This window comes from Mandrillus leucophaeus, unplaced genomic scaffold (genome assembly GCF_000951045.1).
Source record: "Mandrillus leucophaeus isolate KB7577 unplaced genomic scaffold, Mleu.le_1.0 Scaffold225, whole genome shotgun sequence".
Lineage (NCBI taxonomy): Eukaryota > Metazoa > Chordata > Mammalia > Primates > Cercopithecidae > Mandrillus > Mandrillus leucophaeus.
Genome location: NW_012102310.1, coordinates 795,419 through 818,315, shown reverse-complemented (window position 1 = coordinate 818,315; position 22,897 = coordinate 795,419). Strand labels below are relative to the sequence as shown.

The 22,897-nt window shown below is 36.2% G+C and overlaps 1 protein-coding gene and 1 pseudogene across 2 annotated transcripts in view; one reads left to right on the top strand and one right to left on the bottom strand.

Annotated features, from left to right (window-relative positions):
- NAP1L1 (nucleosome assembly protein 1-like 1) overlaps nt 1-22,897 on the top strand; it is a 39,065-nt gene that overhangs the window by 9,496 nt on the left and 6,672 nt on the right. For both annotated transcript variants that reach the window (XM_011981375.1, XM_011981376.1), the window contains exons 2-11: nt 1,141-1,177; nt 6,372-6,457; nt 7,880-7,982; nt 15,089-15,230; nt 15,493-15,573; nt 19,514-19,642; nt 20,600-20,671; nt 21,814-21,953; nt 22,377-22,522; nt 22,617-22,636. In XM_011981375.1, coding sequence (XP_011836765.1) covers nt 1,141-1,177; nt 6,372-6,457; nt 7,880-7,982; nt 15,089-15,230; nt 15,493-15,573; nt 19,514-19,642; nt 20,600-20,671; nt 21,814-21,953; nt 22,377-22,522; nt 22,617-22,636 — 956 coding nt within the window. The remainder of the gene's footprint in view (nt 1-1,140; nt 1,178-6,371; nt 6,458-7,879; nt 7,983-15,088; nt 15,231-15,492; nt 15,574-19,513; nt 19,643-20,599; nt 20,672-21,813; nt 21,954-22,376; nt 22,523-22,616; nt 22,637-22,897) is intronic.
- LOC105540682 lies at nt 17,452-18,195 on the bottom strand (annotated as a pseudogene).

Here is a 22,897-nt window from a genome sequence, read left to right as displayed (position 1 = left end):
ACACATGCAGGATTTTGTGGATTAAATATGTACTAAGATTTTTTTTTACCAGATAGCTTGATTCTATTTATTTATTATCACTTTTTTAGAGATAGGGTCTTGCTGTGTTTCCCAGGCAGGCCTTGAACTCCTGTGCTCAAATGATCTTGCCTCTTGGGCTGCTGGGACTACAGGCTCGTGCCACTGTGCCTGGCTAAGAAGATAAACTTGATTTTAATGTGGATTCTATCAAAACTTGGTTTAGTTTTTTTTGTAATTTGTAGATTACCTGTGGCATTCTACCATTGTTTGCTGCCTGAATATAGCACATCTACTTTTAAGATTTTTCTAAAAGCAGTATTCTCCAGGTTCATACTAATCTTTTAGTGAGAAGGAACTTAGGATGCCCTCTGGTCAGTCTTAACAGTAAACTTACTCAGGTCTGGTAACCACAAGTCTTGACAATGTCCCCAGCATATCTAGGGGAAGCTGGAGGTTGGTGGTTATCAGTTATCTAACATGAGGTACATGTACATTTGAAGAGATAGGGAAGGCTTACCTGACATTAAGATTGGGACCCACAGCTTTTGAAATAGTCTAAATGGCTATTTGATCCAAGGATTAAATCTTCTTTAAAAAGAGATCTAGGGGGCATAGTGAGTACAGTAGCTGTCAGGTTTTGGTTTTCTTAAACATGAATTACATAAAAATGAATATTGCTAAATACAAAATGGATTTGTTTAAGATGCTAAGTAGTCTAAAAATTTAAGCAGAAATTGACCTTTCTTGGTTGTTGAAAGAATTTGAATGAAGATCCTTTGTACTGTTCTTTTCCTATGAGTCTAGCAAATGTTAGTTGTTTTTTTTTTAACCAATGGTGCTATTATCATAGTCTGTATACAACAGATTCTAAAAGCTTAGTGGTAACTTTTCTTGTTTTAAATAATATCCCTTGAAAAATTACTTTTGGTACTAGTAAGGAAGAATTTGCATGTTCCGTGAGTTTTTCTTCTTAACACTGATGGTATTTTAAAGGAAATAGACATTTCTTGGGATAGTTTTCAGCATGGTATTGATTTAAAGGGTTTTGGTTTCTTTTTCTTTTTTTTTTTTTTAAATAAATCATATACTCTTTTTTAACGTTGATGTTTCTCTCCATAGATATTTGGAGTTCTTACAACATGGCAGACATTGACAAGTAAGTGGCAGAAAGTTGGTTCTTTTTCCGAGATTTGGCATCGCTTTGTACTCTGTTATTAACAGCAAGTAGCATGAATTATATATTATGAAAATGTAGTTACTAATGCTTACTACCTACTTTTACAGAAGGGTAGTGCAGTGTATTCAAGATAAAATATAGAATATATGATCATTAGTATATTTATGATCATATATTCAAAACCATCATATATACTGAACCATTTGTCACTGTTTTTAAGAAAGTGCAGAGCATGATAATGGATTATAAATACTTGCAGAATTCATTTTTATTGTATATATTTCCCAAAGATTTTACTGCTTGCATTGTAATGTACCAAACACCCAAAATATGTATAAAATGTATTTATATGTAGAGCTTAAGGAATATTAAGACAAGTTAAAAATAGAACATTACTATCAGAAGCCTTGTGTGCCCCTTCTCATTTGCACCTTTCCCTTGCAGACATATAAGTGCTATCCAGGCTTTTGCTAATTCCTTTCTTTGCTTTCCTTTATAGCTTTACTACCTATAAATTCTCAACCAGTGTTTAATTTTGAAAATCTGAATAGTGATCACCAAATTAGCTGTGTAAAGCAACATTGCCACTTTGCCACTGTTAATTGAAGGCTCTAAGATAGGATAACAAGGAAAAAAGACTATCTGAGTCATAGTCTGGCCTCAAGTTTTCTGAGGCTTTATAAAGACTTATGGAGAAGTATTGGGCAAGGTCATGTGTCCTGGGAAACATAGGTTTAATCAGTTTGGCATGTGGCAGAATTCTAATGTGGATGGATGTTTTACAGAAACAGGGTCAGGAAGAATGGGATGAGGTGCACAGGATTTGTTGTGTGTAATTTTACAGTAGCCCGTGTTAAAATAGAGCACTTGGGAGTGAGGGGTTGCTAAATGATTTTCCATAGCTGTTGTAGGCATCAGCAAATGATAGTGGGAGGGCTGGAAACTTCAGTACAAGATCAACACATAGAAGTACAAATAAGAATTTGGGCCATTCTTATGCATTCTGTCTTCAGCATTAAACAAACCAGAAGAGTGGAAACAGCATTTTTAGTGATAGTAGTTCTCAAAATGACCGTCTCCTGTGTCACACTTCTAATTTGGATTGCTTAACCTTGGTGACATAGCTGTCATTTTATCTACTGAGTTTTCACCTTGTTTCTCCTCTTAGGTTTGTTGTTTGCCATATCTCCCATTGCTTTCTTGGTGTGTTAGTACCTTCTTGGAATAGTACAAGGGAGGTAAATTATTTTAAGACATGTCATGACACAAAATGACCATTCTACCTTTATGCCGGATAGTTTGGGTGTAGGATAGTAAGATGGGAATCATTTTTCTTCAGAATTTTGAAGGCATTGCTCCATTGTCACCTTGCTTCCAGTGTTGCTGTGTTGAAGTTCAGAGTCATTGTAATTAACTATTTGTGTATGATAATTAAGAAATAGATACAGTTACAGTTTATATACATTTCTTTCTGGAAGCTACTATGGCTTCAGAGTTCTGAAATTTTCACATTATTTTTTTTTTCTTTTAACATTACATGTTCAGTGGTGGACCCTTTCAGTGCAGCAATTCAGGGGCTTTTAGTTTCAGGGATATTCTTGATTTAACTTTGTGATTGCTTCATTTATTTTTTCTCTTTCTGGAGCTACTATTAGGTGTTGTGTGTTGGATTGGTCTTCTCATGATCTTTTGTCCTATTTTCCGTCTTTGTCTCTTTGCTCTTCTTTCTGGGCAGAACTGAAGACTTTCAGCTCTTGTTGAGTTTTAAGATTTCTGTTGTTTTAGTTTCCAAGACCTGCTTTATTCTTCCTGTTTTTTTTTTTGTTGTTGTTGTTTTGTTTTTTAAAATAGCATCCTGTCCTTGTTTCACTGATGATAATCTCGTTTGTCTGGATATTTCTTCCATCTTTATAGTCCATTTGCTCTTACATTTTCTTTCCCTCATTTGGTCTCAATCTAAGACGCTTTCCTAAAATATAAATCAATACTTGGTTGGCTGCTCATTAAGATTGGGTTGGGTGGGGTGCAGGGACAAGTCAGAGATGATTAAAAAAGAAAATTGATTGGAAAATTTGAGTGTTGAAGGGGGAGGCTCGTTAATTTGGGATTTCAGTGTAGGGTCACCAGAGTGGGCATTTGTTAGAAACCCCAGTGTTAGAATGGTTTTTTTTTTTTTTTTTTTTTTTCCCTCTGGGCTAGTCAGATTAATCATTGAACAGTGTCTGGGTAAAGATCTGGCCTCTGGTGTTTCTCTAAATGTAGAGGAGGCTCTACATTTAGCATTCTAATGTGTACATAGTCCTATATCTTTGATACTGTTAACTGCGTCTGTTGTCTTCCAGTCCAAGTTCTGAATTTTACCCTTTCCGAGAGGAAACTGAATATGTCTGCTAGTGTAGAAGAGAAGATGTAATGATTTAACTGCTTATCAGTTTTTACTTTCTTGTTTTAGCCACCTTCTCTCCTGCCCCACCCCTTGCCCTAGTTCTAGAAATGTACCTGGTACCACCAGTTCTTATCCTTTTGAAGACTGTGATTGGGTTGCTTCTCAGCTTTCCCCACTGCTAATCTTAGATTTCAGTTCTCTCAATGAAATTATCACCTGTCTAGTTTCCAGCTTCCAAAATGTTGCTGCCCTTGTTTCTTTGATTTCAGTGTTAGTCTGTTAACAAAACAAAACAAAAAAACCCTTTATCATAATTTTAGTGTAGATTTTAGGGATTAAGATCAGATGAGTTTGTGGTATCTGCCATCTTAACTTTGAAATTCTCATTTTAAACTTTAAAAAGAGCAAATTGGTTGTGATAGCTTGATTTCCCTCTTCCTTATTATTTAATTTTGGATGCTTGTTAGTCCTGGGAGGGTGGAAGTCAGAAGGGATTCTTGTTCTTGAAAACCAGAGTCAGTAAACCTTCCTCTGTAAAAGAGTTGGTGGTAAACATTTTCAGCATTTTGGGCCACATGATTCTCTTAACTGCAGTTGACCCTCTGTGTCTGTGGTTTCAGTTTGCATCTATGAATTCAACCAACTGCAGATAGAAAATATTAGGGTAAAAAACAAAATATAATAGCACAATAATAAATGCAAATAAACAGTAGAACATAACAACTATTGTTTGTTTTGTTTTTAATAGAGAATTCTCACTGTGTTGTTCAGGCTGGTCTTGAACTCCTGGCCTCCAGTGATCCTCTTGCTTTGGCTCCCAGAATGCTGGGATTGTAGGCATGAGCCACTTTGGCCCAGCATAATACAACTATTTACATAATGTTTACATTGTATGTAGTATTATTACAAGTAATCTAGAGGTGATTTAAAGTATGCAGGAGGATGTGCATAGGTTAGTTGCAGTTACTGTGCCATTTTATATAAGGGACTTGAACATCCCAGGATTTTGGTAGGGAAGTTTCCTGGAACCAGTCTACCATAGAATCTGAGGGATGACTGTACTCAACTCTGCTGATGTAGTGTGAAAGCAGATAATACATACATGTAGTACATCTGTGTTCCAATAAAATTTTATCTACAATAGTAGGGTGGGCTGGGTTTGGCCACATAGACATAGTTTGTGGACAGCTGTTTTAAAGCTTTTGCATATAGATGTTCAATAAATGATTAAAGACACTAGAGGAGGAGTTGCTCCAATTATCTGTAACCAGTGGCCCTTAAGTGTGTATACTTATGAAACACTTAAAGTTTATACTAAATCAGAGTTCTTCCAGAAATAGGCTGGGCGTGGTAGCTCATGCCTGTAATCCCAGGATTTTGGAAGGTCGACGTGGGAGGATCACCTGAGGCCAGCCCAGCCAACGTGGTGTAACCGTGTCTCTACTAAAAATACAAAAATTAGCCATGTGCAGTGGCGCACTCCTGTAGTCCCAGCTATTCAGGAAGTTGAGGCGCAAGAATTGCTTGAGCTTGGAGGACAGAGGTTGCGGTGAGCCGAGATTGTGCCACTGCGCTCCATCCAGCCTGGGTGGAGCGAGACTCTGTCTCAAAAAAGAAAAAAAAGCTTTCAGAAATAATATGTATCATTTCTGAAGACTGAATTCTTTCCCTCAGTTGACAGGAACTTAAATTATGCTGGCAGAGTACTGTTGATTTTTTTCTGTAGTTGTATGAAAATTAAGTCATCATTTGTCCCTATGGAAAATTAATTTTTCAAATGCTGTTTAAACACAAAAGCAACTGTATTTCTAATCCAAATGTTAAAAAAAAAAAATTCACACAGGAATTGTACTATGACCTTTTATATTGACTTTGGAATCCTTATTTTCCTTTGTAATGCTAGATGTAATCTCATTTTCAAAAATTTGATTTTTGGTGATTTTTTTTTTTTTTTAAGATGAAATGAGAAGGATGCTATCTAACTGCTTTTTAACTTTCTCTTTGAATGGTGCTGCCATCTTGGCTTTGTTCTAAACAAGAGCTAGACTCTGAAGTCTTCACTTTATTCTTTCTTAACCTCCACTATGAAGTAAAGAAAAGGAAAGTCCAAAGATAGTATAGGCTGGTATAGTTGCTCCACAGCCATAAGGGATCCAGGATTCTTCTGTTTTTCCTTACTCCTTTTTCTTTAGCTGGTGGCTTTCATTCCCTAGGATGCCTCCTAGTCCAGTGTGGCTGCTGGAGCTCGAGCCACCACATTAATATTCTAAGTGGGAGGGGGAGAAGGGATTAAGATAAAGGCTTCCCAGCTGTCTGCTTTCCTGTTAAGGATACTTCCTCAAAGAAATACAGCACTTCTGTTTTTCTATCTTGCTGCCAAAATAGTCTAGCTGAAGGTAGGCTAGGAAATGTAGACTTTTAGGTTGGTGTGTTGCCATCTCTCATAAAATGAGGATGTTATTACTAAAAAGAAAAAGTAAAATCAGTAGATACTGGGTTGAATGCACATACTTGTTGACATCACATTCCCCAAAAACCTACAAAACCAATTTCATAAAGCTTGAAAAGTATAAACTTCACATTTGACCAGATGCTTTTAATGAAAGTTTAAACACTTCCAGTTTGTACTTGTTTACATCTGAAGTTAGAAAATGGAATTACCTTTTGAATTTCCTATTTCATGTCTTTGAAAGAGATACTAATTTTGAAAATGAATTTTAAGTTTTTCTGTAATTTTTTTTGGTAATTGGTACATTTGAACCTTGGTGTGATACTATGATATTATAGCAAAGAACAGTCTGAACTTGATCAAGATTTGGATGATGTTGAAGAAGTAGAAGAAGAGGAAACTGGTGAAGAAACAAAAATCAAAGGTATTACTTTAAATTACTTCAGGAGCCAATGATTGCTGGCACATGTCTACTAGAGGGTAGTTATAAGTACCAGTCTGTTTTTTTGGACCCTTCTCATTGTCCCATTTTATCTACTGGTCCATACCTCTAGAAACTTTGTGTGTGTGTGTGTGTGTGTATTTGTTCGAGAGAGAGAAAGGAGAGGTTAGGTATAGATACAGTGACTCAAAAGTCATTGTTTGCATCCTGCACTGTTGGAGCGACTTGGTGTACCTGTGTCAAACAGCTGCCCATGAGTTCTGTCTGAATTTAAAAATGTTACAGGTTGTGATGTGGTGCTTATAACAGTATGTTTAGTGTTTAATTTTGTAGAGAACATGTAGTGTGTGTCTTCTTAAAAATCCACTCCTTCAAGCAGAAAAGCCATTTATTAAATGTAGGTAATATTCACAATTTATTTTAGCAGATACTTTTTAAAAGGAGTGGTGGTGGGGGCTTGTACTGCTTAGGGTGTGTCCTGTAGATCTGGGCCAAGAATATTAAGGTACCTGATGACTTAGCTTTTCATTTTTAAGCCAGATGGAAGTTAATTGTGAAAAGACTTCAGAACTTGTATTAATAGCTTCAGCTTTCATTTTGTAACATTTTGTTAACAGATACAGAACTGTATCCTCATTGACCAATATTGATATTTAAAAATCTATATTGGTTATCCTGGCTGTACATCATCCAATAATTGAATTATTATCAGAAGTAAATTGACCTCCAAAAACATAATTGGGAAAATTAAGTTTATGGCACTTTGTGTAATAACTGTATTGATGATGAAGAGAAGATTAGTAGCCTAATTTGTTTTGTAAAAATCTAGTGTATATTTGGATTATGTTTTTAAAAAGCCATTTATAACCACATTTTGTTTGGCTTCAGTTGCAACTGTTGACTGTCTCAACTATTAACTTTATTCATACACATAGAAATACATTACACAAGCATCAAACATAAACGTTCAGATCACTCACTTCACCTTTCTCCTGGGCTTAAAACTGTCAATATATTTGCAGTTTTTCTGATATGTGTTGTCTGCATTCAAAGGACTGTCAAGAGTCATAGATAGGCATCTGAATGAAGCTTTAAGCTTCCTAAAATGCAAGGTGGGTGAAACACAAGATACCAGGAAGAGGAAGGATATTGTTCATAGTAGTTGTGGCAATGACCTTGAGAAATGCCTTGACTAGGGATAGATTAGGAATCTGAATTATTCCTGAACATTGGGTTTTCCTAGAGTGTATTCTCTTTAGCTTGCCCTGCCCGTCTCTACTCATTAGATACACCATCTATTTATGGGCCAGTTAGGAAAACTTCATGAGATTGGATTGTCCTATTAAAAAAGCATAATACATTTTCATAAAATCCTTCTTTCGATGCCCTTTTTTTTTTTTAAAGCACGTCAGCTAACTGTTCAGATGATGCAAAATCCTCAGATTCTTGCAGCCCTTCAAGAAAGACTTGATGGTCTGGTAGAAACACCAACAGGATACATTGAAAGGTACAAGTTCTCCTTTTCCATGGTCCTTATTTATCTTTCTATAATCAATCAACGTTGCAGGCGTATCTGTTTTTAAGACCATCTAGGATTTAGGTATGCAGTAGTGGAAACCTGTTGTCTGTTAGTATCCAGTATAGGATTATTGGAAGTTTAAAATTGTGCTTAGTACCACCTGTTTACATTGGTCTTTTAAAGTTTATTGTGGTTCAAGTTTATAGGAAGTATACTGATCTTAAACATTTCAGAGATTTGTTTAGAGGTATGTTAGAAATGCACAGAATTAGAAGAAATACAGATTTCTTATTTCACTGGTGACATAAATCATTACTAATAGCATGAATATCTTATGCAGCTTACACGTTAAAAAAACTTTTTTGTGATTTTAAGATCCATTCAGGTTACTATCTATATGTTAATTATAGGTAGTAGCTTCTGAATGTTGCCTAGTTCTGTGTGGTGTGTGTTCGCTGTGTTTTATTATCTGCTTTTCCTACAATGGACTCCTTTATCAACACAAATTCAATTACATAGCCTGTAAAGGAACTGTGTGAGAATTTCTTTGAGATGTGTACTCAGCAGTGGGAGTGCCACTTTATAGAGTATGCAAGCCTTTAAGCATTATGCTTCTAACATGATTTCCAGAAATACTGTACCCAGTGCAAGAAGATGGATTCATCTTCATGTCTGCCAACAATTGGCACCATCCAGCTTTGTAGTGTTTTTGTTTATATTTTTAAATCAGTCTAAGAGGTACAGACTCATTTTGTCTTATTTGTGTTTTATGATTTCAAATGAGTTTTTAGCTTTTCTTCATAATGCTTGAACCTTTTTGGTTGCCCATTGGTACCTTTCTCCATTTTCCTGTTGGGATTGCAATTTTTTTTTTTAATGCTTTGCAAAAGTCTTTGTATTCCAAATATTATTCCCTTATCAGTTTTTAGACATTCTAAATAATGTGTCATTTCTACTAATTTAGCCATGGAGTCCTCTGGTAAACAGTTAAGTTTTATTTTAGTAAAATATTTTGCCCTAGGGCTTGTGCTTTTGAAACTGTTTAAGAAGTCCCTCCTGGATTCTGCTACGTTTCCTATTGAATAGTTTTACCTTTTACATTTAGGTCTTAAATCCCTCTAGAGTCTACCTTTCTATTTGGTGTATGTAAACTTCCAGTTCCTTTTTTTTCTGCCTCATTTTTTAATGAGCAAGGTTTATTTATTTGTTTATTTTGGGTCTTCCTCCAGTGACATGAGCTAGTTTTTTTTTTCACTATTCACTAATCAATCCATTCTTCCCCCATTTAGGTGTACCACCTACCTTCATTGCATATCAAGTTGTAAACACCTGTGTTTGTCTTTGAGCAGCACTCTTCTGTTTTATTGGTCTTTGTCTCTTGTCATTGTAACACTTAATTACTATGACTTTATAGTTGTCTTAATATTTGGCAGGGCAGGTTGCATCCTTTCACACTTTCCCCCAAACACAATCATCCACATTTTTGACAGTTATGTTTATCAGGGTTGTCAACAAGCAAAAAAAAATATTAAAACTCTGATAGGAATTGTATTGCATTTATAGATTTACAGAATTATATCTTTTAATATTGTCTCATCCACATACTTCTAATTATTCAGGTCACATTCTGTGTCTTTAGTTTCAAAGTTATCTTCATAGAGTCTGTTGGTTAAGTTAATTTCTGTGTATTTTGTGTGGCTGTTGTGAATAGCATTTTTTTAATTGTATTTTCTGTTTGGCTGTTCTTGATTTACAGAGGATTGCTGTTGTTTTTTTTAAGTTGCCCTTGTATCTGGTAACTTTGCTAAATTTATTGTAGTAATGTGTTCTGTTTTGCCCCCTTAGTCACAAGATTTTATCTGCAAATAATGGCAGTTTTAGCTCTGTTCTTCCACATTACATTATACCACGTATTTTTCTTTACAACATTACCAGGACTTTCACTACTGTGTTAAACATTAGTATTAAAAAAGGACATCTTTGTCTTATTTCTGTTCATATTGGGAATGAATATAAAATCTCTATTAAATTCAGGCCTATTTACTGTTTTTTAATCTGACCTTTGTTTTTTTCTATCAATTAAGATGCTCTATTGAACTTTTTCCTTCAATATATTAAGTAAATAGTAAATAGATGTTTTGGAAATACTTATTTTGGATATCAAACTAGCCTTGCATTCCTGTAGTAAATTGAATCATGATGTGTTATTGATACATTGTTGAGTAATTGAATTTTACAGTTCTTACTTGTTAGTGAAATGAGCTTGTGTTGTGTGCATGCATGTAGGTATGTGCATAAAGAAACTTTCAGGAAGTGGTAATACTTAACTGGTTTTTGGAGTCAAATTTCAATTGCCTACTCTAATGAATGGCTACTTTTTTTTTATTTTTCTTATTTCCTGAAACAACTTGTATAAGATAGGAATTAGCTGTTCTTAGGGTAGAACTCTTCTAAAAATTTAGTTTGTACCTTTGGAGTTTGGGAAGTAGAGGTCCTGGGGAGTTTTGGAGAATTTTTTTTTTTTTTTTTTTTTTTGGTTTGACATACTAATTTATTCAAGTTCTCTCATCAGTTTTGGAGTTTCATATTTTAAACATGTACACATTTAGGTTTAAAATTGATTAGTACATAGTTGACAATAGTTTTAAAAATCTGGTTTTCATATTCTGTATTTTGCATCTTAATTCTGCTAGTTGTCTTGATCTTATTAATTTTTTAGAATATTAATTTTGCTTTTGATTTTCCTTTTTTCCATACTGTCTTTCGTTATTGTGGCTGTCTGATTTCTGGCATTAATGTTATTTCTTTTTTTGGTTTGCTTTATGGTACTCTCTCTTTCCAGTTTTTTAAATTGAATGCTTAATTCATTTTATTTTATTTTTTAATTTGTGTTTTTTATGGCCTTAATACTCTTACTTTTGTAAATGTTGAGTGTGAAGATCTGTATGCTGAAATTAATAGCTCAAGCTTATTGCATTGTTCACAGCTTCTCTTTATTTCTGCTTATTGGTTGTCTGTTTGACCTGACAGTTTTTTCTGTCATTTGTAGATTGAAATATTTTGAAGCCATGTTAGGTGTATAATATTTGTGATGAACATTTCTTCTCTTGTTTCATTTTAGTGATATGTGTCTTCCTTTGTATTTTATAATTTTTTGGGGGGGGCCATAATTTTTATTTGTCTGATATTACGATAATGACCCCCAGCTTTTATGACAAGGCCTCACTCAGTGATCCACACTGGAGTGCAGTGGCACACTCATGGCTCACTGTGATCCTCCCACCCCAACCTCACAAGTAGTACATACCATCGTGCCTGGCTATTATTTTTGTAGAGATGGGGTCTCCCTGTGTTGCCCAGACTGGTCTCGAACTCTTGGATTCAGTTTGGTGTTCCAAAGTCCTGGAAATACAGGCATAAGCCATCACCCACAGCCTCTTTTTTTTTTTTTTTTTTTTAAGACTTTTAACCTAGTATGTCTTTTTTCATCTTTTCATCTTTGTTTCTTCCTCTAGATCAATGTTTGCTTCTTTTATTTTTTGGATATAGTGTCTCGCTTTGTCTCCAGGCTGGAGTGCCGTAGCACAATGACGGCTCACTGCAGCCTTAGCCTTGGGCTCAAGCGATTCTCCTGCCTCAGCCTCCCAAGTAGCTGGGACTATAGGCACGCACCACCATGCCTGGCTAATTTTTTTATTTTTGTAGAGATGGGGTTTCACCATGTTGCCAAGCTGGTCTCAAACTTCTGAGTTAAAGCGATTCAGCCACCTGGGCTTCCCAGAGTGCTGGGATTACAGGCATGAGCCACCACATTCGGCCTCAGTGTTTGCTTCTTTATTATTAGTAAGGCTGACTTTGCATTTCTTAAAAGTTATATTGTTTTTGGATTTATTGCTGCCATCTTTTTCTTTTTTAATTTATTTTACTTTGGGTCTTTCTTCTTTTCGGCTTCCCATTGGATAAATCAAGTCGTCTTCTGCTTGTTCCGAAGTTAATGCATTGATTTTTGTTACTATGGTAGTGGCTTATAACCTAGTATCTAAGTTTATTTACCCCATTGATATCTTAAATTTACCAATATTTATATTGTTTATAAACGTGCTTTCTCTGGCCCTCTATTTTTCCCTTCAAGGCAAGAAATTTACCAAGATATTTGACTGCACCCATACCTTACATAGAATCTGCTGGATTTTTTTTTAATTTCCTCCAAAGTTGCTTAGTTGCTTTTAGTAATATATAGTGAGTATCTGTGGCAAACCTGAAGCCTGGTATACCTGATACAATTTTTGTCTTGCTTTTATATCTGAATAATAGTTTGGCTATGAAGTAGTAAATTCAGAGTTCTTAAAAACTACAATTTATTTTTTCTTTATTTCAGCGTTTCTTTTAATGCCTGTTGTTAGTCTGATTCCTTTTTCTTTGTAGGTTATTCTTTTTCATTGGATACCTTTAGAATTTTCTTGTCTTTGATATTCATAAATCTCATTAACATGTCTAGGAAGCAGAGTAAGGATTTTTATATTGCTTTAATTCTGAGAAATGTATCATTCTCATATGTTAAGATTTTGTACCCCTTCTCTGTTTGTCAGCTGTTGCTACTTCTGTCATCCATATCTCAGAGCTTTTCTATTTTCCATCTGTCTTTCATGCTGCCTTCTGGTAGAACTTTTCAACATCATGGACTTTATCTTCAGTTTAATCTATCCTGTTTCTCTTATTTGTTGCCTATTTTAGTTATTGTATTTTTCATACTTAACATTCCCTCTCTGTTTTAGATTTCTTGATCTTGTTGCATGTTGTTAATCTTCCTCATCTCTAAGTATATTTACATTCTTGTTTAAATTCTCTAATAATGCTGCTTCAGATGATAATCATTTCACTCTTTCATAGAAATTGTACCCTTGAAGTGTCTAGTTATTCTTCAAGCTCTGGCACATTAGGCAATACCAGTTACCCTAATAATGAATATTTGGGGAGAAATGAAGGTTTCTGACAAGGAGAAGGGCACAGGGTGAGCCTAAGTAGTGCAGCACTAGTTGCCTTAGACTGAAAGTTTGCTGCCAGTCCAGGCAATTTTTATGGTGTGCTTTGTAGGGGTGGGGGACTAGTCGTCTTTGGTTGTCAATTCATTATTCCTAGATTGGAGCAAATACATGTTTGAGGGCTTTGAACCAGTGCAGCTTTCATCAACCCTGGCATTCGGCTCTTGTGAAGGGTGAAGATGACAGACAATGATTGTTGCAAGGCAGGAGCAGAACTTAAAAAGTTTTCTTGCGGAATTGCGATCTTCCAGCCTGTCCGCATGGCTACCTACTGTGGCCATTCTCTCCCGAAGTTGTTGGTCACCCTGTACCAGTTAAACACAACCTCCAGTCTTACCTGAAATTGCTTATGGTGTGTGTGTGCCTCAGTAGTTGCTTCATTCTTGTTCTAAAGTTTCTGGGATTAGCTTTTTGGGGGAGCAAGAAAAGCCAGAAGCCCATGCTGGTTCACCACCTTGGCAGAGTAGTGCTTTTTACTTAAAATTAGCAGAAATAGAAAGTTGATATCTTCAAGGTTTGTTTTTTATTTCTAATAATATTAAATAAACTAGTGACTAAGTGAATTATTTGATTCACAAAAGTTTGTGGCAGGAAATTTTAACCTGGATTTTGTATCTGTTGCATAGATTCCCTGAAGTTAGGTACATTTTAAGTGTGAACATTTATTATTAGAGAGGTTTAATCATTCTTTAGGAGACTCAAAACCTAGTGTGTATAACCTTTTAAAAATCAGTGCCCCCATTCACAGTAGCAGACATGGAATCAACCTAAATGCTCATCAATGACAGATCTGATACAGAAAATGTATACATCACATAATACTATGCAGCCATACAAAGAACGAGATCATGTCTTTTGTGAGAACATGGATGGAGCTAGAGGCTATTATCCTTAGCAAACTAGCACATGAACAGAGAACCAAATACCACACATTCTTACTTATAAGTAGGAGCTAAATGATGAGAACTCATGAACACAAAGAAGGAAACAACAGACACTGGGGTTACTTGAGGGTGGAGTGTGGGAGGAGGGAGAGGAGCAGAAAATTAAGTGTTGGGTACTGGGCTTAATACCTGGGTGATAAACAGCAAACCTTCACATATACCCATATTTTAGGGTATACATATATATAGGGTATACACATATATTTTAGGTTGACCTAAAATAAAAATTAAAATAGTGCTTCACAGTGCATTGTATGGTGTATGTATTTTATCTCATCAAAGCTGTTATTTATTTTTGAGACAGGGTCTTATTCTGTCAGCCAGGCTGGAGTGCAGTGGTGGTGCAATCTTGTTCAATTCGGCCTCGACATCCCAGGCTCAGGTGATCCTCTCATCTTAGCCTTCCAAGTAGCTGGGACCACAGGCATGCACCACCACACCCAGCTAATTTTTGTATTTTTTATAGAGACAGGGTTTTGCCGTGTTGCCCAGGCTGGTCTTGAACTTTTGGGCTCAAACAGTCCACCCACCTTGGTTTCCCAAGGTGCTGGGACTACAGTTGTGAGCCATAGCACCTGGCCTAAAGCTGTTATTTTAAAAATACATGTCTGCTCTTTATAGTATGTTACACTCTTATTTAATAATGTGATTACTAATTCCTAATTAAGTATGGAGACTAAAATAAAATAATGGTGTGTGGAATCTTGTCCTTTTTCCTGATATACATATGCTCCCCTCCTTTTCCTAATAACTAGTATAGGTGAGATATATGTAAAAGAAAAATCTAAGTAATCATTATTCTCGGAATTAAAATGATTAGTCCATGACTTCAGCAATGACAAGTCCAGCACTTAACTTGGGTAAAGATTTAGGGTTGACAATATGATGTACATTTTATCAATTTACCTAGTTACATTTCTACTTTTGAAATATAGCCAGTGGGTCAGTATATTTATATCTATTTGATTTTTATTTACTTTGACTCTACCTTTTGCTTCAGATAAAAAACCTATCATTCACTAACTCCAATGCTTCAGTTTCAGTATGACAAAAGAAGTGTGACTTCCGTTTTAGTGTGATGCTATGTAACTGATTTCTAACCTTTCAGCCTGCCTAGGGTAGTTAAAAGACGAGTGAATGCTCTCAAAAACCTGCAAGTTAAATGTGCACAGATAGAAGCCAAATTCTATGAGGAAGTTCACGATCTTGAAAGGAAGTATGCTGTTCTCTATCAGCCTCTGTTTGATAAGGTAATGCTTTCTCCTACTTTGTTTAATTTAACATTCTAGAAGATGAAGTCTGGAAATATAAGCAGACTTGGAAAAGAGGTTAGTCTTTAGAACTCTCATTGAAATTGTTATTAGAGGCACTTGGAGGAACTATCAATAATAGTTAAAGTTGTGGTATGCATTTGTTAAATTTATAAGACTTCTTAGTGAGAAACCACTGGTTTTACCTTGGATGCCAGTGATTTTATACAGCTTTTTTTTTTTTTTTTTTAAATCATTTTAGCGATTTGAGATTATTAATGCAATTTATGAACCTACGGAAGAAGAATGTGAATGGAAACCAGATGAAGAAGATGAGATTTCGGTTAGTACCAACTTTATTTTAGTATGTTTTATAGATGGTAAAATCTTAGGACTTGTCAGAAATGTTAGCATTTAATGATGGAGTACAATATTATATAACTAGTTGTATTTTTTTCATTTTTAAATTTTACATCTTACATTTTTCTAATACTTTATATTAAAAAAACAGTCATTCAAGATTGTCATTTGCGGGCCGGGCGTGGTGGCTCACGCCTGTAATCCCAGCACTTTGGGAGGCCGAGGCGGGCGGATCACAAAGTCAGGAGATCGAGACCAGGGTGAAACCCCGTCTCTACTAAAAATACAAAAAAAAAATTAGCCGGGTGCGGTGGCGGGCCCCTGTAGTCCCAGCTACTTGGGAGGCTGAGCCGGGAGAATGGGGTGAACCCGGGAGGCGGAGCTTGCAGTGAGCCGAGATTGTGCCACTGCAGTCCAGCCTGGGTGACAGAGCAAGACTCCGTCTCAAAAAAAAAAAAAAAGATTGTAATTTGCATGGCAATAAGCAGTGGTTTCATGGATTCTAAGTTTCTTAAAAGTGTCCACAGCATTAAAATTACAAGTCTTCTATCCAATTTGCAGCACCTGACTTAAAGTTTAAATTCATCTAATGCATCATTAAAACTGTCATTTTCTCTTGTGAGAAGACATATTTCAATTGCTATTTCCAGGACTATATATTGAGCATGGGTGTACATTATTTTTAATTGGTTAGCAGAATTTTACTCATGTGATTTATGGCCAGAATAAGAACCTCTAGCATCTCTGAATGGCCTTCCACTCAGAATGATGATGATAAATGTCTAAGATGTATCTGGTGTGCCCCCACTTGGCATTACCAAACATGTTTCCAAATAATCTTAGAAAATATGATTCTTTAAACATATATGCAAACCACATCTTTAAACATAAACATACCACACAGTGTGCACCATCAGTTCCTTAACCATTTTCCAATTGTTCATTTATAACATTTGCAATTTTTTATTATAAATCATATTGTGAAGAATACTTTCATCCATAAGTTTTATTGCAAGGCTTATTGTTTCCTCTAATATCTTCTGATGTCAAAGAAGTAGCTTATTGGTTCAAACAGTGCACATACATGGTTTTAGGGCTTTTAGTATACTTTACCAAATAATCTCCAGAATAGCTCGAACACCTCCTACCAACAGTATGTTATTGTGCCCATAGGGTGGACTTCATAACAACGAAGCAGATTCTGCCACAAATCTGTTAGATTCTCACCCATCTCAAAACTATCACATCAAAGAAGAAAGGAGACATATTATTGGTGAGGGAGCCAAATTCAATTTCTTTTAAAAAATCACTCAGCTTTAGGTCAATAAAATAATCAACAAAACTGCTCCCCACAAAAAGTCTGCTGGGTTTTTTCAAAAAATAAAAAGAGAAAGAGAAAGGCTAGGCACAGTGGCTCATGCCTGTAATCCCAGCACTTTGGGAGGCCGAGGGGGCCAATCATGAGGTCAGGAGTTTGAGACCAGCCTGGCGAACACGGTGAAACCCTGTCTCTACTAAAAATACAAATTATTAGCTGGGCGTGGAGGCAGGCGCCTGTAATCCCACCTACTCAGGAGGCTGAGGCAGGAGAATCACTTGAACCCGGGAGGCAGAGGTTGCAGTGAGCCAAGATCACGCCACTGCACTACGGCCCAAGCAACAGTGCGAGACTCTGTCTCAAAAAAAAAAAAAAAGTCAGTACCAAATGACCAAAATTTTTTATTTGACTAAATTGTATTCATGCATGAACATGATAGTCTCCCCTGTTTATTTGACTTTGGCAATAAAAACAAGCAGCCTTGTACAGAACAGTGAAAATGCCAAGGATGAGGGAGGGCAGTCTATAGATTTACTGTAGAAAATATATATATATGTTTATAAAGGCCTCTCTCCCTTTGGCCATATCAACTCTAAGTTCAGGCCATTAACTACAGACGAATTTTCAAATTCACTTCTCCAAGATCTTCGATGCTGTCATCATGTACTTCTGGCCATTTTTCCTGAATGACATCAGTTGTGTCATCTGTAAAGTCTCCTTGAATGATAATTTCATCCTCCCCTGTTACTGAGGCACCACAGGAGAATTTTTGAGCAATAAATCTTTGTGTGTTTTAAGATCAATTTCAAAAGTTACAAGGCCACACACACTTGTCACATATTTCTTTGCTCTGGGAATTTTGGCTATAGTAATCTTTTGTGGTATGGTCTTTGTTTTTTGTTTTATTTGACCCTTTCCACCTCTCTTCTGTTTTCTCTTCTCCTCTTCTTCCCCTGCTGTTCCTTGACCCTGACTAATTCCAGCTTCTTGTTTGGGTGAATTTTCTACAGTAAGTTTTGCAAATTCATTTGGAAAATTCTTCTCTAATCATTGTCTACATTTAGCAACATCAGGCATATATTCATAGTACTGTGTTGGTAATGAACAAACTCCACAATAAAATACTCAAAGTGGGTAATCGGCATCTAACTTGGCACTGTTCCTTGGGTCTCCTTTGCAGTCAGCCCTGCTGGATTCAGAAATGTCAGCAGCCATTTCACAAACCCAGGTGGTCTCACAGGCCCCGCCCACTCCACTCCCGCTGCTATTGCCAGCTGAACCGACAAGTGCAACTGTCTCCCCAGTCAGGGCTGCCCTAGAGCATCAGTTGTATTTCTATACCTAGGAATATTTTTCCTTTTTGTAAGAATGAGAATACAGATCAGCTATTATTCAAGCTGGCACCACCATCTGTACTCGGAAAGTCATTATTTCCTTACATTTTATAGTTTTTTTTGTTTAAGAGACAGGGACTTGCTGTGTTGCCCAGGCTGGAGTGCACTGGCATGATCTTGGCTCACTGCAGCTCACTTCTGGGCCCAAGCTATTCTCCCACCTCAGCCTCCCAAGTTGCTAGGACTATCTGAAGCTACCATGCCCAGCTTAATCTCTACATTTTTTTGTGGAGGCAGAGTCTTCTCGCCCAGGCTGGTTTTGGACTCCTAGCTTCAAGCAACTTTGCACCTTAGCCTCCCAAACTGTTGGGATTATGGGCTTGAACCATTGAGCCACTGTGCCCAGCCTATTTTTATAGTTTTTTTGAGTCTCACGCTGGTGCCCAGGCTGGAGTGCAGTCTCGGCTCATTGTAACCTCCACCTCCTGGGTTCAAGCAATTCTCCTGCCTCCTCCTCCGAGTAACTGGATGACAGGCATTCGCCACCATGCCTGACTAATTTTTTGTACTTTTAGTAGAGGTGGGGTTTGGCCATGTTGGCCAGACTGGTCTCCAACTCCTAATGTTAAGTGATCCACACGCCTCAGCCTCCCAGAGTGCTGGGATTACAGGTGTGAGCCACCATGCCTGGCTAACAGTTTTTAGTTTGTAGATTCATTATATACTTTTTTTTTTAACTTCATGATAGGCTGAGGATTGTTGCCATTTTCAAGTGAAGGACATGGAGGCTTCTAAGTGACCTGCCCACAATGAATAATGGCAGAGCTGTGACACACATTCAGTGCTGTGTTAAGTGATCCAACTCTCTAGCATTGCTGTTTTATGTTGTTTAGTAAAGAGAATATAATGTTTTGATTAATAACACCATGGGGTGAGGCATTGGACCAAGTTAGTATTTCTGTTGCTTTTCTTGTTTACTATGCTTAAGTCTTCATTTTTAATTAGTTAAAAAAAATTTTTTTTTTTTTTTTTAAACTAAAATGGTTTTTCCTACAGATCTTGGTCACTTTAGTGGCTCTCTTTGGAGGGGTGTGGTAGTAATTTTGATGGGATTAATTAAGGTTTGTTACGGACAACGGCAGTGTTTACACAGATAGACTAGAACTTTGAAGGTAATATCTGGTGACTGTGCGTTTTGGTTTTTATACCTTTGTTACTTAATCAAGAGGTCTAATCTATGTATTACATAATGTTTGCTGTCACTTATCAAGGAGGAGTTGAAAGAAAAGGCCAAGATCGAAGATGAGAAAAAGGATGAAGAAAAAGAAGACCCCAAAGGAATTCCTGAATTTTGGTTAACTGTTTTTAAGAATGTTGACTTGCTCAGTGATATGGTTCAGGTAATTTTATTCATAAACGTGCCAGTTTACTTTGAAGGGTAAACTTTTGAAGTTTAAATGGCTGTGATGACTGTTCTCTTCAGTGTTGATCTTTCTAGAATGATTGCTTACTTTTTAAACAGTTAATATCTGTAGAAGGGAAATTATAGCTTTGATTAATGTCATCAAATAAATTACAGTTTATTTTAAAAAATGAGATGATGAAATGGTCCCATTGATAATTGCTCATTATCGACTGGTGTTTTCTCATTACCCTGTGCCTTCTGTCTTTACATACTTAGTATGGAAGTATGATGGGAAAGTTATTCTTACAGCTGCAATTATACAGTTCCCTTAACTCTTCCAGGAGAAATTTGCATTTTAAAAGAATGCTATAAAGATGTTAAACTCATTCACAGTGGTTACATTGTCTGGCAAACCATAATAGTTGTCACCTTTGGGAAAGTTTGCTTCAAGCATTTCTTGAGTGAGCCCCTACCCCTACCGTCTACATTGTAGTAGTACATGTTGCCCTGTCTTGTCGTCGTTGGAAGTTACATGGAGAAAAAGAAATGATTTCCACATAATTACTACTTAATTACAATTCTGCTTTAGCAAAGTGGAAAAGGAATGACCAGGAGGAAGGAGACAAGCAGCTGGAAAAGGCAGCAGTTATAATCAGGAAACATTTTTAAAGCAGATATGCCTTATTTAGACTTGATTTTGAATTTTTCAGCCTATATAATGATTTAGTTGTCTACTTGGACACTTTTTCTCTACCAGTGGCAGTAGAACTACAGTATAAATTAGCTTTAGTGTATAAGCCATAACCTGGAGAGTAAGTCTTAAGGTTCGTAATTGCTGTACAAAACTACTTTAAAATATATTATGTCTCAGTCAGCTAGTGTCTGTGTAGTAATAGAAGACAATCCTCAAATGCCATGTTACTCATTTTTATTATTATTTTTTAATTTGAAGGAACATGATGAACCTATTCTGAAACACTTGAAAGATATTAAAGTGAAGTTCTCAGATGCTGGCCAGCCTATGGTAAGAGAACTTTGAAATATTTATAATTTTGTAACATGCTTACAGGTAGATAGAAACTTACAGGTAGATAAATAGAAACTTTTAAAAAGATAACATTCAAGGGTAAAGTTGGTGCTCTTGGTTGTAGTGAATAAATATTTGGATTTGGATGCTGCTAATTGTGAGGCAGTATTTTTTCCTTTTCCTCCTTCTGAACATAAACTGTGTTTGAAACACAGATAATCCTTGTTCTTGGATAAGTGGATAAAAATAATGCCAAGGGAACGTGAATGAGTACTTTTTCTGCATTAATGAACTTGGGAATTATATGAAACTGATGTTAGAGGACACCCAACCCTTAATAAGGAAAGATCAGCGAACAACCTGTCCACCAAACCACCAGTGTTAATGTCAACTATGGGCAAAACTACTAAGAATATAGGCTGTAGATGCTTAAGGTTGGGCTTTTTCTGTGTCAAGTTCACGTTTAGTATGCTATTTAAAAGCCTGATTCCTCCGGTAGTTGGGGAGTAAGGGAGACAACATGGTCACTTTATTCAGGTGTGCCTAGCCTGTTGTGTAAACATGTTAATTATTTAGTAGTTGTAAATTGAAACTAAGCTTTATTCAGTTCAATTTGTACCTCATTTTGATTTTAACATAATTTTTTTGATTTTAGCATAATTTGGGGCTTATCTGAGAGTCTGTTCCATTCTTAAATATTTCAGGGCTGGGCGCGGTGGCTCACGCCTGTAATCCCAGCACTTTGGGAGGCCAAGGCAGGTGGATCACTTGAGGTCAGGAGTTCAAGACCAGCCTGTCCAACCTGGTGAAACCCTGTCTGTACTAAAAATACAAAAATTAACTGGGTGTGGTGGCACACACCTGTAATCCCAGATAATTGGGAGGATGGGGCACAAGAATTACTTGAATCTAGAAGGCACAGGTTGCAGTGAGCTGAAATTGTGCCACTGCACTCCGGCCTGGGCAACAATGCAAGACTCTTTCTCAAAAAGAAAAAGATTGTATTTCAGAGTAGAAAAAAAATTACCATTTAGAATATTATACATGTTTATTAAAAAACACAGATTAAGCTGTATTTACTAAAGTATTGAAATGTATGAGGTAGGTATTTAACTGATTTTTATGCTTCCTCTCCTCAGAGTTTTGTCTTAGAATTTCACTTTGAACCCAATGAATATTTTACAAATGAAGTGCTGACAAAGACATATAGGATGAGGTCAGAACCAGATGATTCTGATCCCTTTTCTTTTGATGGACCAGAAATTATGGGTTGTACAGGGTGAGTTTAATTTTACTACCTTAACAAAATGTTTTTTTTCTGTTTTTGTTATACTTGATTTGTATACTCGGTTATTTTCAGTTTCATATATGTACATAGTCTGTCTCTGAACATTTTGGTAATATGTTTTCTGAAAAGTGCTTATCAATTTTCCTGTAATTCTCCTTGGGCCCATGACTGTCTCACATATATTTCTGCAAAGGAATGCTTCTTTAAATTATACTATGTGTTTATGCTAGTTGTAAATATGTTTATTTTAAATATTTGATTAGAAATAAAATTTTTCCCTTTATACTGCTATAGAAAACATTTGAAGCAATTCACCCTTCTAAAATTTGAAATCTAAATAGAACATTTACTTCTAGAAGTTCAGCAGTTGAAAGATTGTCAATTGTAATAGATTTTTCTTCTTTGTTTTGCAAGGTGCCAGATAGATTGGAAAAAAGGAAAGAATGTCACTTTGAAAACCATTAAGAAGAAGCAGAAACACAAGGGACGTGGGACAGTTCGTACTGTGACTAAAACAGTTTCCAATGACTCTTTCTTTAATTTTTTTGCCCCTCCTGAAGGTAAATAATGTTTTAGCGTGAGTATTAGTGGTTATTTTATAATAAGCGTTGTTTAGCTTCTTATTCATTGTAATTTCTTTTCTGAATTTTGCAGTTCCTGAGAGTGGAGATCTGGTAAGTTGAATTGTTATTTATTTATTGAATTGTTAACTATATTTGAAATTAAAGCACCGAATTTCAAGTGGAGAGTGGGATGGTTGTTACATTGAGTTCTGAGGCCTACAATGCATGGGGCAGACATTTTGGATCTGAAAAGTAATTCCATTCAGAATGATATCAGTGCCTCTACTGAGAAACACTGAGATAAAAAGCTTAAGGTTTTCTTTTCTTTTGAAACTTACAAAGCTGTGAGAGATTTAACTTTTCTTTTCTTTT